We start from the raw sequence: 25,470 nt of genomic DNA on the forward strand, positions 1-25,470 counted from the left end.
CTCACATTCACTGACCTTCAGGGACCACGGAGCCCAAGGTTACCTCGGAGTCAGGGCAAGCAGGCATCAAGCGGGTGGTGAACACTGACCCTTTAGGCAGCGAGGAAGTGGGCCAGCAAGCCCCCTGCTGACTCTCTAGGGACCCCCCCCTCAACTAATTGGGGGGCAGTCCTGACTCTGAAACTCAAATCCTGGCTCTGCCACTTGCTGGCTGCACAACCCAAGGTGGGCCACCGAACAGCTCCAAGCCTCAGTTTTCAAGCCTCAGTGATCTTTTCCTCAGCCTGCATGTCCAGAGTGATGGGAGCATGTGAAGAAAAAGCGCTCCGGGCTCCCGGAGGAAACACGCTGCACTCTACACACAAGGTATCATTACGGTAAATGAGAGTTCCTGCCACACCTAGGAAGGAGGAGGCAGGTTTCTGGCCGGCTCTGCAAGGCAGCCCAAGTAAGGATAAGGCAAATGACAAATCAAGTCAGAGAACACAGAGGCTGGGGCCTGCAGGCACCCTGCCCAGGAGAGCCAGAGGCGCCCCCAGCTTCATCAGAGGGAAATGGAACATGCTGGCAAGGAGAAGTGAGAAAGAAGAGGGAAGACAGGACAGGGCAGGGTGGCATGATCCGCCCCTACGGCTCGTATTTGTGGGGTGACAGGGGTTTCTCTACCCATCCAGGGCCTGGCCCAAAGGGGGCTGGCTCGGAGGAGCAGGCAATCCCACCACGTGGCTCCTTCTTCCTGCCGCAGGGAGGGAGCTTCCACAAGGAGTAAGATCTCAAACCCATGACTCCAAGAGTTCTCTGCATCTCCTACAAATCATAAGGTTAATAACAATCTCTGATATTGCAAAGCTTTCCATACATGTTGACTGTTTATCATGCAGCCTCTCAGAACCCAGAGGAGGAAAGCCTTACATGATTATCTTACATGATTATCTCTCCCTATTATCTTAGCCAATCAAACAGTTGGCGCTCAGAGGGGAGAGTGCATGATCTGAAGTTACACATCTTACAGGAAGTGCCAATGCCCGGACAGAAGCCCTGTTTCTGAGGCTTGAGAACCAACTCTTTTCCCGCTGGGCAGCCCAGGCCTTGGCCCTCACGGGTGTTGGTGAACAGACAGGAAGGCTGGTCCTCTTGGGAGGAGCCTCCTTGGCCCTATTCTCCTGCCACTCTTGGGACCAAGAGTTAGCAACCCACTTCTGGACTGGGCAAGTTCAAGGACCTCAGGGGGTTAAAGGCAGACCGTATGAAGGCAAGCCCAAGGTTTCCCTGGCAATGAACTCCCAAAAAACTTAAGCAATGTCCACTCATTTGCTCTTGCTAGACAACAACTTCTCAGTCAGCCTATTAAACACTGTAGGGTCACTCTGAGGTTGTGAGTTCTGATGAGGTCCAGCCTTGAGCCATTTCTCTCTGGGTCTGAGACACAGAAGGCCAAAAGTAACAGGATGCTGACTAGCAGGCGTGGGGAAGGAAAAGAATCCCAGCTCCTGAACCTTCCCTGGAAGCAGGTCTGGGCTGGGGTGAAGCAGGCATATGGACTATATATACTGCAGCTCAGAGGCCCTGAAAACCTCCCCCAAGCAAGCCTACTCATGGGCAGGGGGACAAGATGAACTGTGTAGCTAATACTCCTCCCTCCATCTCAGAGGGAGGAACTGGGTGGGGTAGGCACAGAGTGGGTTGGGAGCAAAACTCCCTTCATCCTGCTCAGTGAAACCTGCGATCTCCGTGCTGAGGGGAGTAACTGAAAGACCCTGACCACTTAAATGACCTCTCCATCTATAAAACACATCTTCACTCCTAATAAGATCACCAGCAGAGGTGGGCTCCAGACTCCGTCTTGATGAGACCATCTATCTAGGAATCAGAGACCCTTCCCACACGACTCCTTCCTTCCATTTGGCCTGTCAAGGGTTAACCTACAGCCGACCCTCAACTCCCATTTTCAGCCCAGCCAGGAAAACAGGATGGCTGGGGCAGCTGGTGGAGGGTGGGGGGTGTTTAGCTTGGCCTCTGCCCAGCATGCAGACAACTCCCTTCAATGTATAGACACCCAGGCTGGGCCCCTTCATCTATGTCCTTTCCTTCCTCCCCCACCAGAGGAAGGCTCTAGAGAAGGCCCTCTTGGCAAGGGAGGTAGGGGGGAGGCTTTTTTTCAGGATTAGAGAACAGTCTGAAGGAGGAGCCCATTTCTCAAATGCATCTTTGAAGCTTCAGTAGACAGCTACGCCCTTCTCCACTCTCTGCCAGAGCTACTGGGGATGGCAGCTCCAGGGACAGCGGTGCCAGGAAGATAGTGCCAGTTTCCACAAGTAGAGACAAAAGTGACCTCAGGAGAAAGCTGACAGACAAGGAGCCATGTCATTCCCTTTTCTATCTGGGCAGCAAGGGCTGAGCCCCCCCACCCCAGGGCGGGTGGCAGAAAGGCCAGCTATTCTGAGCCAGGCATCTGAGCCTGGGGATGACAGGGCATATGTGACATGGGCATCTCTGTACCTTCTTTCCCCCTTGAGCCATGGCCACTCTTCTACCATAGTCCTCTGTCACTTTGCCTCAACTACTTTGATGGCCAGGAAATCATTCTGTTGGGTCACCTTTAAGAGGCATCTCTATGGTGTTCCAGGGCAAAAGCCTCTACATATGGGAGTGACCCAATGTAAACCTCTCTAGTGCCAAAAAGGGCTTCCTAAGGGGTCTTGTACCTACCTAATCCCCCCTCTATGCTGTAACCGTAACCCTCCTGCCTTCAGTCACCAGTTTAACTTTCTCCCCTGAGGGTTTACCCTAAGTCTGGGATTCCCAACCTCCCCTCCTGAGCCCCTGAAATAGCTCTGAGTATGTCATCAGAAACCCTCATTATTAACTGACCTTCTCTGTCCATAATGTAGTCTTTAGAGTATAAATTAAACATGATGGGGATCCCTGGGTGGCTCAGCGGTTTAGCGCCTGCCTTTGGCCCAGGGCACTATCCTGGAGTCCCAGGATCGAGTCCTGCGTTGGGCTCGCATGTTGTCTCACTCCTCCTGTATCTCTGCCTCTTTCTCTATGTCTATCATAAATAAATAAATAAATCTTTAAAAAAACAAAATAAAATAAAACAAAATAAACATGACCCAGCAACATGCCTGAACCGCGTCATCCCAAGCCCCCGTGCCCTGAAGATGAAAGTGTGCCTCTGAATTGGTCTCCCTGCTCACTCTAAATGACAGTTCTGTCCTACCCTGGCTTAAAAGGCTTCAGTGTATCTCTCTGCCTACAGGATAGAGGCTAAATTTCTTAGCTCAAAATATAAGGCCTTTTATAATCCAGCCCCATTTATTTATCCAATATGATCTTCTACTACCACCCTAAAATTAAAAGCATAGATTTCCTGTAAGTGCTATAAGCCATCGGTGCCAGAGGAATTCAGTGGAAAGAGAGGTCATTTTTGGCTAGGGTGATCAGGCCAGATGCCCTGGAAGGGTCTCGTGTCTGTGTGTGTGTGTGTGTGTGTGTGTGTGGTAGAAGGTGTTATGCAGAATCATCAAAGGACCAGCTTGCATGCAGTTCTGCTCTCTTCCTCCTGACTTGACCCCACTGTGGGCTTGTAAGCATAAAGGACATGCATTTGCAAAGCCTCATGGATATAGGAAATGCTTTTCTGCACTTGAAGATTTGTTAAACTCCAGGCATCCAGGAACAGAATCAGACTGGAACAGAATCACAATAGCTATCAACCGCCTGTGAGGAGCCCCCTGCTCATGCTGGACCAGAGAGATAAAGAGAGTGGGGTCTGGAGAGGCCTCCTCCATGGCTCCCGGTGGGCAGTCTCCTGGGATGGATTCCATTTCACTTCCCCTGAGCGCACTGCTCCACCAAATGCACTGGGAGGAAAGAATTCCAAGAAACTCGTGTCTTTCTGGACTCCCAGACTTTTCAGTTTGGATCTTTGAAGGGAAGGGTGTGAGAAGAGTTAAGGGAAAAAAAATCCAACCTCCTCTGCCTTCTGTGATTCTGGCAACTCCATGCTATATATCAGTGGCCAGGCAGGGGAGTGGGAGAGAGAACTGAGCTTGGAATGAAGGGACAGAAGACCAGACCAGACTAGTGGACGCCTAGCCTAGTCAGCTCTCCCTTCCCAGGCAGCATCTCGAGCCAGAGAATGATGAGGCCAGAGCCAAAGCAATAAGAGGGAAGGGCATCAGGGAAGGAAAGACATAAATTATTGCTGTCCCCAGCTTTACCATGAAATCCCCTTCCTAGGGCTGCAACCTCCTCGTCCATGCGGTAACTCCTCCCGTGGAACACCCCCACTGTACTTTCATCTTGAGCAGGGTCCTCATATGTGATGAGGCTGAGACAGACCCAAAAATGGAGTCAGAGAGGAGAGGTGAAGGGAGCACATGAGCATGAGGATGAGGAAAAAGGAAAAGAATTAATGAGCTTTTGTTGGAATTAATTTTCAAAGAGCAAACAAAAGCAATTAATGTGGGAGGGTGGGATCTCCAGGCCCAGCTGCTACAAGGAAGCTGCCTGGGTGGCTGAGACCTGGCTGTCTGCACTGTGATTAGAAAGAAGGTAGGAGGTTGCTCAGTGGAGGAGAATCCAGGGGAAATGACTCTCTGTATGCTCCAGAGGGAGGGAAGGAGTAGCTGGGAAGCGTGTACCAGAATAATAATGTGTGCGTTGGTGAACAACGCACAAACCTGAAGATGTTAGCAGGGCAGGTCCATCAACCACCTCTAGCCATAAAGCTATCCCAAATGTACAGTGTTTGCCAAACCCTTGAGAATGGGAAGTCACGTCATGATAGGCCACATGAAGTGAATGGCTAGTCTGTCTTAAACACAGGATGCTTAGCGGGTCTTACTTCCCTTCATCCAGATAACAAACCAGTATTATCCTCCCCATTTTACAGATGACAAAACTGAGGTTCTAAGAGGTTAAGGATACAGGAAAGAAGGTTTGCCCTAAGTTCCCAGGCACATAGGTCTGAATTGCAGCTCTACAACTTCTTAACTACGTGACCCAACAATGTCACCTCGGACCATTTAACATCTTGGAACCATGGCTTCATCATCTGTAAAACAGAGATACTACTATGTACTTTCTGGCCGGCCATAAAAATTAAATAGGATAATTTATATGTATAAAGCTCCTACATGGTGCGGGTAAATGTTTGTTCGCTTCCCTGGCCCACCTTTCGATAAGATAATTTAGTCATTCATTCAACAGACAGTGGAGTGTCCAATGTACAAAAAAGGGAATTTATGGGAGCCCTTTTCATGCTAGGCAATTCACTAGGTCATGAGGGTAGGGTGTGAAGGTTGACAAGACTAGGACAGAGTGCCTGCCTTCAAGCAGGAGGTTACAATCTAGAAAGCCAAGCCCATAAGCCATGAGTAACTGAATGCCATGAGGTGTGTCAGAGTTGTGTAGGACAGGGCAGCCAAAGATCCAGAGCCTTGGGAGTTTAGACAGTGGAGGGGAGCAGCCTGCAGGAAGAGAGATATGACCCTCATAGGGCTATGGGGATAGTTCTGAGAAGAGCTCACATGCCTTTGGAGCATTGGGAAGGGCTAGATTTGGAATGGACCTGAAGGGGCGAGGTTTCTTCTGGCCTCTCCTGAGGCAGCTGCTAAGGGGATTCATGGGATCCTAATCAATATGTGTTTTTGGTTTCTGGGTGGGAGGAGCAAAGGTGACAGTAAATTTTTTTCTACTCCTCTCCTGAGAAGTGGAGTCCTTTCCCTCCCAGGGCATTGGGGCAAGCTTGTGACTTGGTTGGACCAACAGAATATAATAGAAGTGATGCTGTGTGACTCTGAGGCTTGGGCATAAGAAGCCTTAAGGGGGCAGCCCTGGTGGTGCAGTGGTTTAGCGCTGCCTGCAGCCCAGGGCGTGATCCTGGAGACCCTGGATCGAGTCCCTCGAGTCCCTCGTCAGGCTCTCTGCATGGTGCCTGCTTCTCCCTCTGCCTGTGTCTCTGCCTCCCCGCCCCCCCACCCCCCCGTCTCTGTCTCTATGAATAAATAATTTTTTTTTTTAAAGAAGACTTAAGGGGTGCCTGATTGGCTCAGTGGGTGGAGTGTGTGACTCTTGGTCTCAGGATTGTGAGTTCAAGCCCCACGCTGGACATAGAGTTCAAGCCCCACATTGGACACGGAGACTACTTTTCAAAAAGTTAAAAAAAAAATGCCTTAAGCTTCCACTTGGATTTCTTGGAATACTCTCTCTGGACACACTCCCTCTAGAAACCAACTGCCACACCACCGAAGGAAGTCCAGGTCACATGGAAAGGGTATATGTAGGTGCTCAGGTTAACAGCCCTAGATACACACACGCACACACACCTTCCATGGGGTCTGGCCTGATGGCTTCAGCCAGAAGTGACTTCTACTGAATTTCCTTAGCACCAAAGATAGCTATATGAGAAGCCACCCTGCCCGCCTGGCCCAGTCCAGCCTTCTGATGACTCCAAGGGCAGGAGACACCCAAGTAAACACCAGCGGAGCCCAGGTAACCCGGAGAACCCGAGAGGTCACAACAATTACTGTTCTAAGCCACTACACCTCGAGGCAGTCAATACATAAGCAGAGGACCAGGTGTCTACTAAGCTGGGTTGTTACTAGGGAAGCCAGGGCAGGGGAGAAATGGATGGGGAGAAGGTGAAAAGGAGCTGTGTGCTGGCACAGTGTGGGGAGGGAACAGCCCAGCTCCCCCAGCAGGTCCAGCTTCCATCTCCCGTCCATCCGCTCTTCCCGACATGGTGCCAGGTCAATATAACTCAGAACTCACTTTACTCCCTTGGGAAATAACTCAGGAGAGGGGATGGAAATCGGTAACATAGAAAAATGTTTATACCAGAGCTATTCATAATAGCAATAAATTGGAAACAACCCAAATTCCCAGTAATAAGAGAAAAGCAATACAGTAATGAAGTAATACGACAGAGTTATTTATAGCTATTTAAAATGACAAGTCTATGTGCTGTTGGCATATCTGGAAGTATTTCTGTGAAATAACATTACACTGAAAAAGAAATGCATGACCCAGGACAATGGCCACACACTAACTACAGCTGTAAAAATATTCACAAAGATAAGAAGAGCCCATGGAATAAGGCAGAGAGTCTGGCATTCACATAGACCATTTTCTAAATAAATAAATAAATAAACAAACAAACAAACAAATAAATAGATAGATGATAGATAGATAGATAGATAGATAAATAAATAAATAAATAAATAAATAAATAAATGAATGAATAAATGTACTACTTTCCAAAAAGGCACTGAGTCAACCCTCACAAATCCTAAAACTGGGGTCACAATGGCCTAGGAATTAGGAGCTGAGATTTTGGAAGACGGGACCTTCTCTCTGTCAGCCAGGAACAAAACCACAGGCTGGGGGGCAGGTGGGGGGGCAGTGGCGCTGGACGACAGGATGGAGGGAGCAGGGACAGAGTGAGCAGGGCTGTGGCATCCCCTCGGCAGGGTAGCTGAATGTTAGAAAACAAACCCTCATGTTTGCTGACACAGTGCAAGGAGAAGGACTCACACAAAAGCCACCCATTATCCCATAATTATTATCTCTCTCGTGCCTGCAATTAACGGCTGTCTGAGAGGCGGCTGCCGGGGTAAATAAATGTTCACCCCCATTAGACTCAATCAACCAGCTGAAGCACCAATTAACAAGCCCACTGCAGAGACACTCGGGTCCCCAGCAGCAACCATGGGGAGGAAGGGGACACAAGATAGCACAGCTCTTGGACGAACTCCTACCGCAGGAGCAGGGAGGGAATGCTTATGGTGACACACTGAGCCCTGGGACAGGAGTCAGTCTTGTCCTGTCCCAGAAGAGCCAAGCTGGGCCAGCAGGTGCTCTGACCCCCACAGTGTCAAGTCAGAGGGGTCTGAGTGCATTCATGGGTTTGCCAGCAAGGTTCCTGGGGGCTGCCGCAGCTCCTACACAGGGCAGCCCTTGGCCTATGGGGGTCTGTGAAGGGAAAGAGATGCACGATTGAAGCCTCAGAGGTGCTGTCACCTCCCAAGTCACAGAGGAGGACAGAAACATAGGGTAAAGAGAGGAAGCAGGCAGGGAGCCATCTTGACTGGCTTAGCCTGGAACTGACTCACACTGGCCTTTGGCTACTTTTCTTAAGCAGCAAACTCAGAAACACAGGAAAGAAGCTAACATCAGAGAAGTCAAAGATGATCCTTTTGTCCAGAGCAGAAGGGCAGGAAAGCACATGGCTGATAGCAGCTATCCCAAGGATTTGGGGAAGGCAAGGGTGTCCTGTAGTCCCACACGGCATGCCCAGTGCCTGGCCACTGTTCTACACCATCCAGCCAAGCCTTCACTCGATGGACCACAGCCAGCAGAGCTCAGACTGTGGGGCCAGAGCCCCCAGAAAATGTCTACCAGGCACCAGGGAGCCTCTGAGATCAGAGGGGCAGAGCATGCATGTCAGAGATGATCTAGCTCAATGGTTCTGGGTCCTGGCTTCACACTGGAATGACCCAGAGAGCGTTTTTGGAGGGTTTTTTTGGTTTTTAATTTTTATTTTATTTTTCCTAGAGAGCTTTTATTTTTTATTTTTATTTTTATTTTTTTTATTTTTTATTTCTTTCCTAGAGAGCTTTTAAAATACTAATGCCTCAGTGCTACCACAGACCATCTGGATGGGGATCTTGGGGGAAGGGGGAGGCCCAGGCACATGCATTTCTTTAATGCACCCTAGGGGATGCAGATGACTACCTCAATTTCCTCAATTACAGAAGAAGAAACGGGCATCTAGGGCGGTCACACCTTGCCAAAGGTGACAAAGGCAGCAGAGAGCAGAGCTGGAACTGAAACCAGCTCATCCGATTGTGGGGATACAGCCACTGCACTGAATAATGCTGCCTGAACGGAGGCATGAATCTCTGACAGTGCGGGTGCGCCACAGGCTCTGCTGTGACCCTGCTATGTTCCACGGTTTCATCCATGATTTGCATAAAGGCTCAGAAGGCAAGGCTACTGGATTTCCTAGTGACAAAGCCTGGCTGCACAGCTAACACGCTTATGGCAGAATCAGGATTCCATATACTAGAATAATGGCCTAACAGCAACAAAACGAAATAGCTCATAACTGCAAAGCCCCACTGAACCTTTAAATGATTCCAACTGTACTTACGATCCAAAGGTTCTGAAGTATGCTCAAGAGCATGTTACTAATAAAATGGGGAAAACACACATACAGTCTATATTTTCTTTTTTTTAGTTTTTTTTTTTTTTTTTATGATTTATCCCTGCACCACCCAGGGATCCCTACAGTCTATATTTTCTTAAAGTGCATGAATGTTTTAGAAAAACCATATTGTTAGCATTCCAAGAGGCAGACAGAGAATGTGGACAGTTTGTGATCAAATATCCTAGAAATAGTTTTATGTCTGTCCTTAAGAGGCTGGTCAGTAGGACAAATCTCAAGATCTTGGAAGACAGGATTCTTCCCTCCCTCGTCCTCATTCCTACCCCAAGCTGAGTAACGATGCAGGGCAGTACTTCTCAAATTTTATTTTATTTGGTTTCTTTAAAAATTTGATTATGTATTTGAGAGAGAGCAGGTGCGAGCACGCAAGCAGTAGGAGGAAGAGGGACAAGCAGACTCTGCACTGAGCACGGAGCCTGACGTGGGGCTCCAACTCACACCCCTGAGATCATGATAAGAATTGGTGGCTTACCTGACTGAGCCACCCAGGCATCCCTCAAGTTTTAATGTACATATGAGTCACCTGGGAGATCTTGCCAAACACAGATTCTGATTTGGTAGGTTGGAAGTAAGGCCTGAGATTCTGCATTTCTAACAAGCTGTCAGGTGATGTAGATGCTGCTGGTCCACGAAGAGGAAGGGTTTAGAGGCTCTCGGAGGTTTACCCTGAATCCAGGCCTTCTGGATATGCTTGGGTGCCTGTGTCCTTTCCCTGGTAAGCCTGGGAAGTAGAGGAGCTGGATTCAGAGGTAAGGAAGGTCCTGACTGTACATGCTCAGCTCACTCGATAACCAAGTGCATCAGAGGACCAGAGAAGAGTGAAAGAGACCCACTGAGAGAAAAGACCCACGGGGAGCGGACTTTCATTTCAGGCCAGTGTGGGTCAAGAGACTTTCCAAATAGAACATGCGATGCAGAATGGCATTACAAAAAGGATCCAGCTGCATCAGTGAGGGTTTGTGTGCGCTTGGAACCAACGTGAAGGGATACTCTGGGCTCTCCCTGATGCTGACCTTCCCGCTGACTCACATAACACCTTTTATGTAAGAGAGAGGAGGTCTAAACAGCTGTCCACAGGAAAGGAACCTGAGGATTTCAATACAGTGAGCTCAACTTAAACACTGTGATTTGCAAACTTAGTCTGAGGTAATAGAAATAGATTGTCAATCAAGTAGAGGGCATCAGGGTCCTGTTGAATAGGCCACATCTGGAGTATTGTATTCAATTCTAGACAGTTTAAAAGAACGACAGCTAACATGAGCCAAGTGTCTTGTAGTTGCCAGGCCCTGTTCTCAGCTTTCTAATTTTTTAAAAAAGATTTTTATTTATTTTAGGGAGAGAAAAACAGCATGTGGGGGGTGGGGAGGAGCAGAGGAAGAAGGGGAGAGAGAATTTCAAGCAGACTGCCTGTTGAGCACAGTGCCCAGTGTGGGGCTCGATCTTGCAACCCTGAGATCATTACCCGAGCTGAAATCAAGAGTTGGACACTTATAACCGACTAAGCCACCCAGGCGCTCCCTGTTCCAAGCTTTTTACATGTATTCATTGGCTTAATCCTCTCAACAACCCTATGAGGTAAGTACCATTACCCCTCACATTATACAGATGCATAAACTGAGGATCAGAGAGGTTAAGAATCACACAGGTGGCAAGTGTGAAGTCAAGTGCAGGCCGAGGCAGACGGCCTGAGAGCCTATATTTTTCCTACTGTTGTCATATTGTCTCTCGACACTTTTCTGACTCTTAAAACCAAAGAATCAAGACAAATGTAACAAAGGGTAGAAGATCAATGTAAGTTCAGTGTTAAGGAAGGTTATGAGCTAAAGCTGTCCAACAGGGAGCAAGGGTGCCTCCCCGAGCAGTGCCGCTAGTCCCTGGGGGAATCCAGTGGTGCTGGCTGACCGCGTGTCAAGGACCCTGGAAAGGTGACTCCTATCTTGGGAAGCACTGAACCAAATGCAAGGCTGCTTCCAAGGCTGAGATTCCAGGTCACTCTCCTGTCCTGGTCTCTCTGTGTAGAAAAAAAGACTCTGACACCCGAGCACAGTGTTTAAAATGAGCTACATTTAGCCTGGACTTGGCCACAGAATCTTCTGTGTGTGAAGGAGAGAAAGTGACAGCAATGCCCGGACGACAACCTGCCCAGGATGGTTAAGAAATTGAGCAGGAGGAAGGATTGTGGGAAATATGCAAAAGAGATTCTGCTCACATCTCCTTCCCCTGACCTGTTATCAGGTTCTTGTGGGAGTGATAAACTCCTCTAAGCTGGCCAAAAATACCTCGCTCCTTCTCAAAGAAATATTAAAAATATACAATCATCATAAATAGAATGAAAGAGGTTTGGCGTTTCCTAACCCAAATTCTACAGTGGGCCAGCATCTTATTCACATTATCTGAGTACCCCCAGGGTGAGGCACAAAGCCGTGTCTCCAAGGAGAAAAGCAGAGAAGGATGTAGAAGATATCCTCAAACTCTACCCTGTAAACCCTTCGGCCAGTGACTGGGAGACAGGGATCCTGGCTCTGAGCCAGAAAGTAGAGAAAGCTAAAATCTCAGCCCACAGAAAGATCCAGGCTGAGAGCGGCTTCCTATCTTATTCCTCTTGCACGTCGCTCCACCCGCAAGCGTAATGCCCAGGGAAGGTGGGGGAAGGTGTGGTCAAGCACCAGCTGTGTCCAGACACTATGCTAATCACTGTGGAAAGACAGACGTTTATCAGAGAGAGGAACATATGTGAATGAAAATATTTCAGAACAACTTCTATTTCCAACTGGATGTTTCAACCAATAAAAGAATACTTTTAAAAATATAACTTAGCAAGTATAAGTGTTCCTGACTAGGCCTTGGTTCTGACAACAGCAGATTTGGGAGATGCTGGGACCAACCAGGCTTTCCGCTTAGATTCAACAGTGTCTTCGAGGCCTAGACACTGTCTCTGTCGCCGTGGCCCTGCCGCTCTGCCTCCAGAACGGCTGGCCAGAGGGAGCCCGTCCAATGGTACACGCTCTCCATCTGCTCTTCCAGAGGTCTTGATTTTTCCTATGCTTTCCTGCTTCCTTCATGGGCGCGATCTGCCACCATGAGGCAGGTCTATAGGGTCTCCACGTCCGTTCCCTCAGAACCCATGTGTACCTGCCTGTGGTACAGCCCCCCCACAGCATCAGCCCTGTACAGCTGGTAGTCACACAAAGTGACCCCAGTGATAAAGCCTCTCAGAGCAGACCCAAAACATTTCAGAGCAGCAGACAGGGAAAAGAAGGGAATGAGTCAAGCCCACTCTGCAGGCTACCCCTGGAGGGTTAAGTTGGGTTTAAATGAGGACGTAGGGTTTCTGGGTTCTGAGAAGGCCAGCGCTGCAAGAGGAGGCTATAGCTCCTCGAGGAGTTTCCTCTGTTAGATAACCCCCTCCTTCAGTTGGGTGTGGCAGGAGGAGCTGTAGGGACCCACACTGGATATGCTCTCTGACTTTCCCTCCAAGAAACCCTCCAGCTCTGCCTCCAAGCCTCTGCTTCAGCAATGCCCAGGTGACTTTCTTTATGCATGGTCTGAAGGGCCCCTGTTCAGACCAAGAACAGCTGATGGGTGTCCCTATATGCACATGAACATACCAGGAACACACGTACACACTCCTGCTGCTCCAGGTGGCAGCAGCTACCCTTGGCATCTCCCAGGACACAGGGCCTGAGCACCTGGGGGAGAGGTGGCCAGCTGGGCACCCCTGAGCAGCCAGAAATGAGCCATGACTATCGGGGGCTGTCACAATAAAGTGGAGCCAAACGAACGGTCCCATGCTACCTCTCCACACCCATCTCCATGATCCCCACACAAACTAATATGCTTGCGTTCACACTTGGGTCACACCAGGGGTAAGGAGGGAGTTTGAGCAGGAAATACAGACACATCCACAAATTCTAGTTCCAGGAGCACCTGGGTGGCTCAGTTATTGAGCATCTGCTTTTGGCTCAGGTTGTGATCCCAGAGTCCTGGGGTCAAGTCCTACATTAGGCTGCCTGCAGGGAGCCTGCTTCTCCCTCTGCCTGTGTCTCTACTTCTCTCTCTGTGTGTCTCTCTTGAATAAATAAATAAAATCTTTTTTAAAAATTCTAATTCTGATTCTTCCCCCACCTTTCAATGTGGTCTGAAGTGGCCCATTGTCTAAGAAATACAAGTTCTTCACAGATAAAGAGTCAAGTCCCCCTCGACAGGCTGGAGGGAATATAGTTTACAGTATATTGGGTCCATGCAGAGTATACAGGTACAGAGATAAGGGGCCCCTTTAAGATACTCATCCAACTTCAGAGTGTGAATCAGTTTACCCTCAAGCAAAGGCACAGCCTCCTTGTGTGATCCTAAGCCAGTGATTCTTCTTATTGGAAACCTACCTCCCCAGCCTCGATTCACCCAGCCTCAGACAGAAACTTCCATCCCACTTGAATTCCGGCAGAATTCCTGGTCACATACCCATCACCCTGGCCTGATACGTTACAAAGGCAGCAAGAGCCTGAGATCAGGGGCCCGGACAAGATACCCCCAACTGCTCTCATTTTTACCTTTGGAAATGTTGACGTTCAAATCAGCGGGTGCTGAATAAATGAGCAATAATCCCAGAGAGCCAAGAATAAAGCCAGAGGTGAAGCGTACCCTGCCCCATGGCTTCCCCAGGGCCACAGCCCCTGCACACACTGTGGCCCCACCACGCTACTCCTCTTTCCCCTCTTCTAGCACCTGGCAGGTGGGGCAGCTTTTTGTGCTGTGGGCGACATGTAGGGCTGGAAAGGGCAAACGCCCAGACGGAAAGGAAATGCCTCTCTGCTGTGAATGCCTCGCCCGGTCTGTTTGCAAAGGGCAAAGTCTGTGGAGGGAGAGGATTGAAGAGCACCAGCCACTGAGCCCCTAGGAACGAACGGGACAACTGAGTCCGGAGGGGTCGAGAGACAGGCTACATCCTCACAGCATGGATGAAAACAGAGCCCAGCGTACGGACTCCTCCACGTGCTCGTAATTCTTATTCCAGGCTTTATCTTGAATTTATCACAGTAAATATTTATAGGGCTAGATTCTGCCTGCGTTTTCCAGAGCCGCTCCCGCCCTCCGGCCTCCAGCCACTCCTACGAAGCTCTCCTCCAGCAGAACCTGCTCTGTGGTCAAGTCCACCCTTGGCAGGCCTCCTGCCAACCATCATTTCCCTTGTAGTTCAGGAGGTAGACAATTAAACGCTCTGCTTCTCGGGGGACTGGCTTAAGTCTTTCCTGTCCGAAAATCTTCCAGAAGCCTGAGGCCTTAGGCATGGCTTCAGGACCCCGACTCGGAATCTTTCCTCACAGCTGTACCCAGCCTGGCTCAGCAACCAGAAAAGCTTGTCGGGAGAGGTGGGCTTCAGGGCAGCCAGGCTCACTCCCTCCCTTCTGGACTCGCTACGTCACAACCACTGAGGGGAACACACTAGTTGCTCCACACTCAGCCTCATTGTTCGGCAGCTCTCCTGGGCGCCCAGTCTCTCCTCTCTCTGCAACAGTAGACAAGAGGCACCGGGTTCTGGTCTCAGCTCCAGAGCCTTGATTTCGAGATGGCTGGGACAGATCCTTTTGGGTCTTCAGATCCCAGTATCCCCCCGTCAAGAAGAACCCTTCGGCTCCTCTCACAGCATCAGATCCAGCACACTCAGGGATGCCCCATGAACCTGAGCCACAGAGACCTCGGTTCGAGGCGTGGCTCTACAACCCTGGGCAAACTGCATGTGTGACCCTGGCCAAGTCATATGACCTCTGAGCCTCAGCTACCTCTCAGACTAGAGTCGTAAGGATCCGAACAGATGACATGACTCATGGAAGGTGAGAGAAGCCTGAGGTCCTACACGCACCCGCGGGGAGCTTTGGTTTCCACTCTCTCTCTTAGGGCTTCTCACACTGAAGGCGGTGACCCACTGGTGCATGTGAAATCGAACTCAAGAGTTGAGACTTTTTTTTTTCTTTTTGATACAAAACAGGCCAGACTAGACTAAAACATAACAGGAAGCTAGCAGGCAGCACACACAGTTAGGGTAACACACACGTGTCTACCGGGTTCTGACAGAAAAGGTATCCCTACCGGTTGCAGTAAAAATTTCAGTTAGGTCTTACTTTGAAAACTTCCTTGTGGACGTTCCCACTTGTAGACCTTGCTTCCTGTCCTCAGCAGGAGAGGATGGCAAACTCCTTGAGGGCGAGAGCCGCGCCTCTGGGCTCACAAGGACTCCGACCCTCCCTGCCACAGGGACCAGGGTGGGCCCCACATCCGAGCCCTTGGCGGCTGGAAAGCATCCACAGAATAGAAAGTCAGAATAGAAGGAGAGCAGGAAACCACCATTGACAGTGCCAGCCACTGTCCCAAACAATGTCCCTGGAGCTCTGTTAGCACCTCCATTCTACAGATGAGGAAATCAGAGCTCAAAGAGGGTGAAGCTGCCCAGGGGCTAGAGGGGCCAGGATTGAGATCTGAGTTTGGACGGTCCACGGCCTCCCCTCTGGACCCTACTGCCTTTATCCCTGCCTAGGAAATCCTGCCAGACCCTGTCAAATTTTCCAAGCATCCTGCACTGGCCAAGACAATTCACCCCACAAAACACACACACACGCACACGCACACGCACACGCACACGCACGGCAGGAAACAACACCGCATCCTTTCCTACCTGCCTTTCTCCGGCTTTCCCAATCCCATGAGGGAGAGAGGAGAGGGCTGTGCTGGGGGCATCTGGGATTTGTCTTGTCTTGGTCCCGCCCTTGTCCTTCTCTGCCTCTCGGAGGCTCACCCCCCCACACCTCCCTCCCCCTCCCCCAATACCAGCTAACTGGTTACCCGGGCAACCCAGCTGGGAGGCTGCCAGTTACCATGGCAACCCAGCAAGGCCCGCCAGGCTGCCTCGCTGAGGAAGGTCAGGGACCAGTCAGGTGACAGGACCCTGGGATGCGGCGCTGGCAGGCCTGGCCTGGGCTGGGCCTACGTGCCTGAGGGAATTAAGTTCCTGCCGTCAGGGGACCACATCTTAGTGTCCCTGAGGCCAGCTCCCCGCTCCCCGCTCTCCGGAGCGGCAGCCACAGGCCTCTTTCCCCGACCCGACCCCCGGCAGAGTTGTGGGGCGGCTCAGACCAAGCTCAGCTGGAGCCAGGGCGCCCCTCACCCGCCTTCCTTTCTGAGCAGATCTGGGAGTCAACGTGCACCGGCATACGTGCGTCTGCCTGCGGATGGAGTCTCTCCACGAGATAGCCTGGCCATAACCCGAGAGCTCACGTTCTCTAGTACCTACTGTGTGCCAAGCCTATTCTAGGGGCCTTGTGCAGAGCCTCCCCACTGATTCGGACAACACATGCCCTGTCCCCACTTTGCAAACGCAGCAGCTGAGACTTGCAGCAGTCAGGGAACTCGTCCCCCAGTCACACAGCTCTCAACTGGCAGAGCCAAGAAGTGCAGCTCTGTGGGTCAGCTTCGGAGACTCCTGGACTCCTTACTCCCGTCCTTCCCCCACCAACCAACCCCCCTCCTCCTTCAAGGAAACAATTTTAACATTTATTAAAAGATTCCTCAGTGGGGATCCCTGGTGGCTCAGCGGTTTATCGCCTGCCTTTGGCCCAGAGCACGATCCTGGAGTCCCGGGATCAAGTCCCATGTCGGGCTCCCTGCGTGGAGCCTGCTTCTCCCTCCTCCTGTGTCTCTGCCTCTCTCTCTCTCTCTCTCTGTCATAAATAAATAAATCTTAAAAAAAAAAGATTCCTCAGTGTCAGATGTTTTGTTCATATTATTTTATTTCATTTCGTCCTTACCCCTGCAAAGGAGGGGTTTAGTTCTCGTGAGAAACTCATGAGCTCCAGCTTCAGGCCACTTCCTCAGGAATCCTTTCTTTTCCAGGAAACTCTATCACTTTCTTTTTTGCTCCCCAACATAGGTAGCATATGTCTCTATCACATACAGGACAATTATTTGCTCACATGTCTGCTCTCTTACTAGACTGTGAATTTAAAATTTCATTTTTGTAACCTCGTACCTGCTTGGTACATAATGAACACACAGTAAATATTTGCCAGAAGAAAGTGGTGAGGCCAGGATTCCAAGCCCTATTCATCAGACGGTCAATGCCACGCTCTCTCTACCACAACACCCTGCCTCACTCATTCACTCAACCATTCCATTCATTCATTCGAAAAGCAGTTACCAAACAACTGCTATGTGCCTGGCTCTGTAGGAAACATCACAAAGGCAGACAAGTTAAGACCATCTCTCCCCTTGAAGCAACGCACTTTTGTGGGATGAGGGGCAAGGCTGAGGAGCACAGGGAATGAATGCCCTCCCAAACACACACCATCAAAGGCTTTCTCATGACTGTTTCCTTGAGCCAAATTCCCTCCCACCCAAAGCTCCATATAACCAGCCAACATTTATTGAGAACCTGCTCTGTGCCAATGCCCTCGAATCAGCCATGGTTTGGAGGAGAGAGGGCAGGATGAGAAGACAATGGAACCAGGAATTACCAGGCAGGGGTCCAAGGACACTGAGACTTTGTATAACTCCACAGGGCTCTCACATCAGATGTGATAAAGCAGTTTCTCGTAGCATGGTTTTACACACATACCCACTGCCTACATTAGCTCATTTGGACCTCAGTGTTGCTGACAGGGCAGGAATTGTTACTCCCATTTTTGAGATGAGGAAATTGAAGCTCAGAAGGGGAAGAGCACTGGATTAGAAGGAGGGAACCTGGCTCTGGACCTCACTTGCGATGCTAACAAATCCACACCTCTGTTGGCATGCTCCCACCTCCCCCTATGGCCTCTTCAATTCTTCAGCCTGGCAGCCACAGGTGTAGGTAGAGGCAAGCAGGCTTGGATGTCTCTGGATGGCCCACTGATGCTAAAGAGGACCCAAGAACCAAGCAAAATCAGAAAAATGACCCTACTACCAGAGGCTGGGGTGAATTGAACAGGCTAATAGCAAGCATTAGGTTAATTAAAAGCAAACTGGCCCTTGTAATTACAGACTCAGGTTTTCAGGTAATGATGAGCCAGATGGGGTAGACATGGCAATGTCAGAGCTAAGGAGGGACCTCACCTCCACCATGGAGAGAGACCCTAGGCCCTGAAGGAGTAAAGCCTGAACATCCATGAATGTTGATCAGATTAGCATTGATGTGCCCCACCTTATTTCCTGAATTCACACAGTCAGGATCAACCCTTAAGAGGGACTATATAAACCAGGGAGGAGGATTTGACAGTCACCATGAATGCCGTCAGCCCTAAACACATTTCCTAGCAACCCACCTTGGTTCTGGTCTGATCTTCGAGTTAAAGTACTACCTTCTGATATACATCGTTCAAACACACACGTCTATTAGTAACTGACATTGGTATAATTATCTGTAGTTTCCAAAACACCTCCATAAATACCACCCTCCTGGCGGTCAACTAGTTAAATGGGTAATGATACTACATTTTTCGGAACAGGAAACAAAAGCTCGAGAGAGATTAAGTGGTTTATTACAAATCACACAGCTGCTAATTTGGACCAGAATTTGAGTCTATCTATGTCTTCAAGTTCCAGATGGGCATTCTTTCTACAACCCGGACAGGACGTGTACCCACTCTCTCTTACTAACACACAGACCAGAATTAGTTTATCAGATCGCCTACTGCTACTTTGGGAAGTGCAAAGAGGGCTCACAGGAATGGGGCACACTCTGGATAGATGTGATAAGGAGAGGTCAGGAAGGATATACACAGGGGAGAGGCCTCCAGCACAGTGTCCTATTCACAGAAGACACTGGAGGAGCCAAATACCCTTCATCCAGGCACCTGCCAGAAGTGCCTAGAAGTATGACATTCCAGGGGATCCTCCTGGAAATGGGGCATGGTTGCCTCCCCATGTTTTGTGCTGGTGAGACCACACCTCCTGTGAGGCTCCAGGGAAGACTGAGAAAGGAAGTGGGGTCATTGGAGGAATAGGGGTGTTTAGCCTAGGATAAGGAGACCTGGGGGGCCTGGAGGGAGAGAGATCTTGATACTGTCTTCAGATCTCTGTGTTTTTCACACAAACCAACAATAGTTAGGTAATAATAACAAACACGTGTGTCGGTCTGCTCGGGATGATTCCAACTGCTCCACAAATGTGACCTCACCTATCTCCACAAGAAGTCCATGAAATAGGGGTGCCTGGGTGGCTCAGCGGCTGAGCATCTGCCTTTGGCTCAGGGCGTGATCCCAGGGTCCTGGGATCAAGTCCTGAACCAGTCTCCCCAGAGGGAGTCTGCTTCTCCCTCTGCCTGTGTCTGCCTGTATCTCTGCTTCTCTCTCATGAATAAACACATAAAATCTTTTTTTTTTTTAAGTCTATGAAAGGGCAGCCCCAGTGGCACAGCGGTTTAGCGCCACCTGCAGCCCGGGGTGTGATCCTGGAGACCCAGGATCGAGTCCCACGTCGGACTTCCTGCATGGAGCCTGCTTCTCCCTCTGCCTGTGTCTCTGCCTCTCTCTCGCTCTCTCTGAATAAATAAATAAATCTTTTAAAAAAATAATAATAATAAAAAATAAAGTCTATGAAAGGCGGCCCGGGTGGCTCAGCAATTTAGCACTGCCTTCGGCCCGGGGCCTAATCCTGGAGACCCTGGATCGAGTCCCACGTCGGACTTCCTGCATGGAGCCTGCTTCTCCCTCTGCCTGTGTCTCTGCCTCTCTCTCGCTCTCTCTGAATAAATAAATAAATAAATAAATAAATAAATAAATAAATAATTTTAAAAATAATAATAAAAAAAATAATAAAGTCTATGAAAGGGCGGCCCGGGTGGCTCAGCGGTTTAGCACTGCCTTCAGCCCGGGGCCTAATCCTGGAGACCCGGGATCAAGTCCCATGTCGGGCTCCCGGCATGGAGCCTGCTTCTCCCACTGCCTGTGTCTCTGTCTCTGTGTGTGTGTGTGTGTGTGTCTCTCATTAATAAATAAAATCTTAAAAAAATAAAGTCTATAAAATAGGTAATATTGTTACCTACATTTTACAGATGGAGAAACTGAGGCATAGAGAGATTAAGTCACTGTCAAGGTTGTACCGCACAGTAAGTGACAGAGCCCAGATTCAACCCCAATTCCCTTGGCCACTGTCACTGCCATCTTGACAACTGCACTAAACTGCCTTTTAGGAAAAACCAAAGACTCGACAAACAAATGACAACAGATGGATTATTCATACTTTAAAAATCTAATTTTAAAACTGTAAATCTGGGAACCCCCAGTGGCTCAGTGGTTTAGCGCCGCCTTCAGCCCGGGGCGTGATCCTGGAGACCCGGGATCGGGTCCCACATGGGGCTGCCTGCATGGAGCCTGCTTCTCCCTCTGCCTGTGTCTGTGCCTCTCACTCTCTGTGTCTCTCATGAATAAATAAATAAAATCTTTAAAAATAAATAAATAAAACTGTAAATCTCACTACTAATCAAACAAATAGGTTAAAACAATGAAGAAGCGATGGATGAAAGCAATGAAAATGTTGTAATGCTCAATGCTAGTGCTCGTGTAACAAAACACGTTCTCAAGTGCAACTGCCGGGAATGTAAATTAGTAATTTCCAACAAAGAATTTGGCAAAATATGTCAAAATATTTTAAAATACAGCAATTCCCTGTTGGTGGGAATGCAAACTAGGGCAGTCAGTCTGGTAAACAGTTTGGAGGTTGGAAGTTCCTCACAAAGTTACAAATAGAACTACCCTATGATCCAGCAATTGCACTACTGGGTATTTACCTGAAGAATACACAAATACTAATTCAAAGGTATTGTTTGAATGCACCCTTATGTTTATAGCAGCATTATCTGCAAGAGGCAAGATATGGAAGTAGCTCCAGTGCCCATCCATAGATGAATGAATGGTTCCATTTTATATATATTATACACAATGGAATATTACTTGGCCATTACTCAGAAAGAATGAAATCTTGCCATTTGCAATGACACGGATGGAGCTAGAGAGAATTATGCTAAGTTAAGGAAGTCAGACAAAGAGAAATACCATATAAACTCAGTCATACGTGGAATTTAAGAAACAAAACAAACTAGCAAAGGGAGGTGGAGAGAGAGAAACAAACCAAGAAACACTCTTAACTGTGGAGAGCAAACTGGTGGATCCCAAAGAGGAGGTGGTTGGGGGTTGGGTGAAACAGGTGATGGGGATTAAGGAGGGCATTTGTGATGACCAGCACCAGGAAATTAAACTATAAAAACTTTAAAAAAATAAAAATAAAAAAACACAGCGATTCCATTTTTAGAAATGTAACCTAAGGGGAAAAAACCATTGATATGTGCAAAGATCCAGATAGTTCTATGTTTACTGCATTGCTGCTTCTAAAACCAAAAACTGGAAACACCTACTTTAACGAAGGGGTTAATTAAATAGAACAGATACATAATAAAACATTAGGAAAACCACTTATATAAGTGACAAAAAATATATATACTTGGTCCAAAATTTTAATAGTATAGATGCATATTTTGATACTATAGTTACATGTCTGTATATGAATTCATAAAAACATATATGTATCAAAATGGTAAAATCATATACCAAATCTCTGAGACAGACAATTATGGGTAATTTTTATCTTTTCTCTATATGTTTTTCTATTTTTTTAATGAGTATGTATTATTACTTCTCAACTCAGAATCATATATTTTTTTATTTTTATTTATTTATTTTTTATTTTTTTAATGTATATACTTTATCGCATTAATTCTGTGTCTTGGGATTTATCCTAAGGAAAGAATCCAAAACACAGAAAAAGCCTGACATACACAAATGTTCATGTTATTTGGAAAAGAAAAATAAGGGTAACAACCTAAATGTCCAATACAACACTGGTTACATAAACTATATTACATCCCCACATTATTATAGGCTATTTTAATATGAAGAAAACCATCTTTATCACCACGGGAAAAAGAGCTGACTTGCTTTGTGCTGCTTCAAAGAATCAGAACCATAGGGCAGAGCTTAGAAGTGGGTGGGTTTTGATTCTGCATAGAGGAATGTTCTAACCATGGAGGAGGCTGCCTGGTGAGGTAATGAACTCCCCGTCGCTGGAGGCTGGTGCTCCCACCAGGGAGGGAACAGAGGGCTCATGTGGGATCCGAGGGAGGCCAGACCGAATGGTCTCTGGCAGGCATCGGGAGGTGCGGGTGCTGGGCAGGAGCCCACCTGGATGACTGACTGCCCCGGGGAGGGCCCCACTCAGCCTGCCTCAGGTCCCCTTCGTCTCTGTTCCACATTTATTTCTAAAAATTTTTTTTTTAATTTTTATTTATTTATGATAGTCACAGAGAGAGAGAGAGAGAGAGAGGCAGAGGGAGAAGCAGGCTCCATGCACCGGGAGCCCGACGTGGGACTCGATCCCGGGTCTCCAGGATCGCGCCCTGGGCCAAAGGCAGGCGCCAAACCGCTGCGCCACCCAGGGATCCCTCCACATTTATTTCTAAACATTCCCCAACCGAAGCCTTCCTTCCTCTCTAAGTGTGTTTTTAAGAGGTGGGAGACGGGCCTGGCTAAGTCGTCTCACTCCTACGGCGCCGGCTCCCAGACCAGGTCAGCCCAGGGCTCCAGCCACTGCGCCAAGGCTCTGACAACCAGCGCCCGCAGCCCCCGACGGCCGCCCGTGGTGGTCCTCTTCCTCCTGACCCTCCCCTGGGGCACCCACGGGGGCTGGGTCCCCACCAGGCGTCCAGCTCGGTGCCAGTGGCTTTGGGGAACCTTGCTCTGGCCAGCGAGGAAGACAGCGGCTGAGGGGGCGCCCCTTCGCCCTGGTCCGGACCCCCCTGGGCGCAGCAGCCCCTGCCCACTGCCCCCGGGCACCCCTGGGGCCCATCTCCTGTGCCCCGAGGCCACTGGCCCGGCCGGGCAGGCCCTGCTGTCAGCCTGGGAGCCGGGGCGGGCTGCCCCGCTTGCTCACTTCCTCCGTAATCATCTCATCTACACGGAGCGGCCAGAATCCGACTCAATAATCTAGGCAGACACGTTAAAAGTAATTATCAGTGTAACGCGTCCTGCACTGTCACCTTCCTGTGAAGACGGAAAAAAAAAGCTGAACCCGGCAAAAAAAAACCCAAACCCCATTGTCTGGAGGCCGTGCAGCCGCCCGCCAGGATTAATTACCCGGCAGCACTAGCACAGCCATCACCTCGCCACTGATTGGGAAACCAAGGACTTTAAGGATTCCCCTCTGCAGCCCAGCACCCTGCGCCCCCGTGAGCCCCGTGGGGAAACCCAGGGGCTGCCCTGGCCCCTCCTGCGGCCCGCACCTGGCGATGGCTCCCAGCCTCAGGCCACCACCCCTTCCTGCCAGGAGCCAGCACCCCCACTGAGTGGCAGAGCCTCCCTCCTGCCTCCTCTCCACCACCAGAATCTGCTCATCTCCAGCCCAAGCTGAAATGCAGCTGCTCTGAGGTGGAAGGCCACAGAAATCCTCCCCAGCTCCACACGCCCCCAGAGGGGCCTGGAAGCCGGGATTTGGAGGATTTGGAGGGCGGGTGCTGAGGATCTGGACAAGCCCATCTGGACAGCAAGCTCAGGCAGAGACATGACCACAGGGCTCCCACCCTGGGCATTCAGGGATCCCCAACAGAGCAAGCCACTCAAATGGCCAGATGGAGGGCAAGGGGTTTATAGGGATAGGGGAAGAACTGCAAGCTCAGAAGGCCTCCACCTTCTCCGGCTCAGACTCTAACCCCACCCCCTCGCACCGCACAGTGTTCCCCTTTCTGCAGCCCTCCCCACCCCTGTGCCCTGGGGCTGGCTCTCCCATCTCTGGCCTTCCCAGGCTCCGGCCCCCTCTCTTCCCTTCTCTGGCTCAACCCTGGTCATAGATATCATCTCTCTAGCCTCTTCTCTCCTTTCCTGCCGCCTTCCTACCTACCTCCCTCCCTACCCCCCACCTGATCTCTCACCACCCCTCTCTGCCAGCTCCACCACCTTGTTCCTTTGCCCAGAACCTCACACAATGAGACTGAGGCTCTGCTAGCTGCAGCTTGATCCCACATGATAAACCCATCCCCTCGGGCCTACGTACCAGGCCTCAGCTCCTCTGGTGCTCCCCACTAATTCTGGGATCCCAGAGATCAGATGCTCCTAGCAATCCAAGAGCCTCAGTGGCCCCCCAAACCCCTCACCACACTGTGGGAGGTGAGTCTCTGGGGCTGACCCGAGCCTGACCCCTGGAACCCTTCCATCTCTCCTTCCCGCTGGCTCTCAACTCACTTCTGGCAAGATCAGAGGCAGGGTGGGGCTGGCCTCTTTGCTCTCGCCAGGCTGGGGTGGGGGGGTGCCCAGTTAGACCCTAGGAAGCTGGCAGCCCCAAAGCTGGCCTCACCCAAGAGATGCAATTCAAATGCAATAAATTCCAACATCAGCCTTTACTGGGGATTCTGGAGGTGGGGGTGAGGGCACAGAGCGGGTTATAATTAGCATTCTCAGCATCCATGATCCCCAAGTAAGGTTGCCAAGAATGAGGGATGGGGAAGGCAGTGGCACCGCAGTGCCAGCAGCCCAGACTCACACGGCGGGCGGCTGCCAGCCTGACCAGAGCACAGCCTTCCTCCTCCCGCCTCATCTATATGATGCATCAGAACAGACTCACCGGCTTCAGAGGTGTGAGCCCCGCGTTGAAAAGCTAGAACTCTCCGCGCCCCAAGGCACCCCTCCCCCAGCTCCAGCTGGGGTCCTCCTCCCCCGCCCCTCAGGGCCCCCTTCTGAAGAGCGGGGCTCTGGATCTGAATCGTTCTAATCAGTCATCTCTCTGGCTGGCAGGTCCCTGGCGCGGGGAGAGGATGCTGTTGTGGTGACTGCAGGATCCAGCATCTTTCCCAGGCAGAAGCAGCTGGGCATGCTCCATCGGCTCCCGCGGGGATTTCAGGGCCACGTGACTCTCCCTCCCCAAGCTGTCACTTAGGATCAGGAGTAAATAGTCCCTGGAAAGGTTTAACTCCATCCACACCAGCGACAAGCTGCTAACCACCCATACATCCTGCCCAGGGGAGGATGGAGTAGTTCAGCACAGCCTTCCTAGCCTCCCATCACCAAGAAGAGTTGCCCCCCTTAAAGGGGATCCAGGGCCCCCCTCCTCCATGTACGCCGCAGTTTGCTGTTCTCCCACTAGAGTGCAGGGAACCAGAAGGTGCCCGGGGGTCTGGCATCATGAGGACTCACCAGACCTGCCGTGGTTCCCTTTCTTCTCTGTGG

The 25,470-nt window shown here is 50.0% G+C and overlaps 1 protein-coding gene across 4 annotated transcripts in view; it reads right to left on the minus strand.

Annotated features, from left to right (window-relative positions):
• Nucleotides 1-25,470, minus strand: part of PLEKHA6 (pleckstrin homology domain containing A6) — a 140,651-nt gene that overhangs the window by 95,807 nt on the left and 19,374 nt on the right. Inside the window, exon 1 of one of the 4 annotated variants that reach the window (XM_025421179.3) lies at nt 24,869-25,194. The exons of 1 other annotated variant lie outside the window; for it this stretch is intronic. Coding sequence is in view for 1 of the 3 variants with exons in the window: in XM_025421173.3 (XP_025276958.1) it covers nt 15,906-15,967 (62 nt within the window). In the remaining 2 variants the exon portion in view is untranslated. Of the gene's footprint in view, nt 1-15,354; nt 15,524-15,905; nt 16,045-24,868; nt 25,195-25,470 lie in introns of those variants that run through there. 2 more of the 4 variants (XM_025421173.3, XM_049106892.1) reach the window with 2 other exon arrangements.

This window comes from Canis lupus, chromosome 38, assembly GCF_003254725.2.
Source record: "Canis lupus dingo isolate Sandy chromosome 38, ASM325472v2, whole genome shotgun sequence".
NCBI lineage: Eukaryota > Metazoa > Chordata > Mammalia > Carnivora > Canidae > Canis > Canis lupus.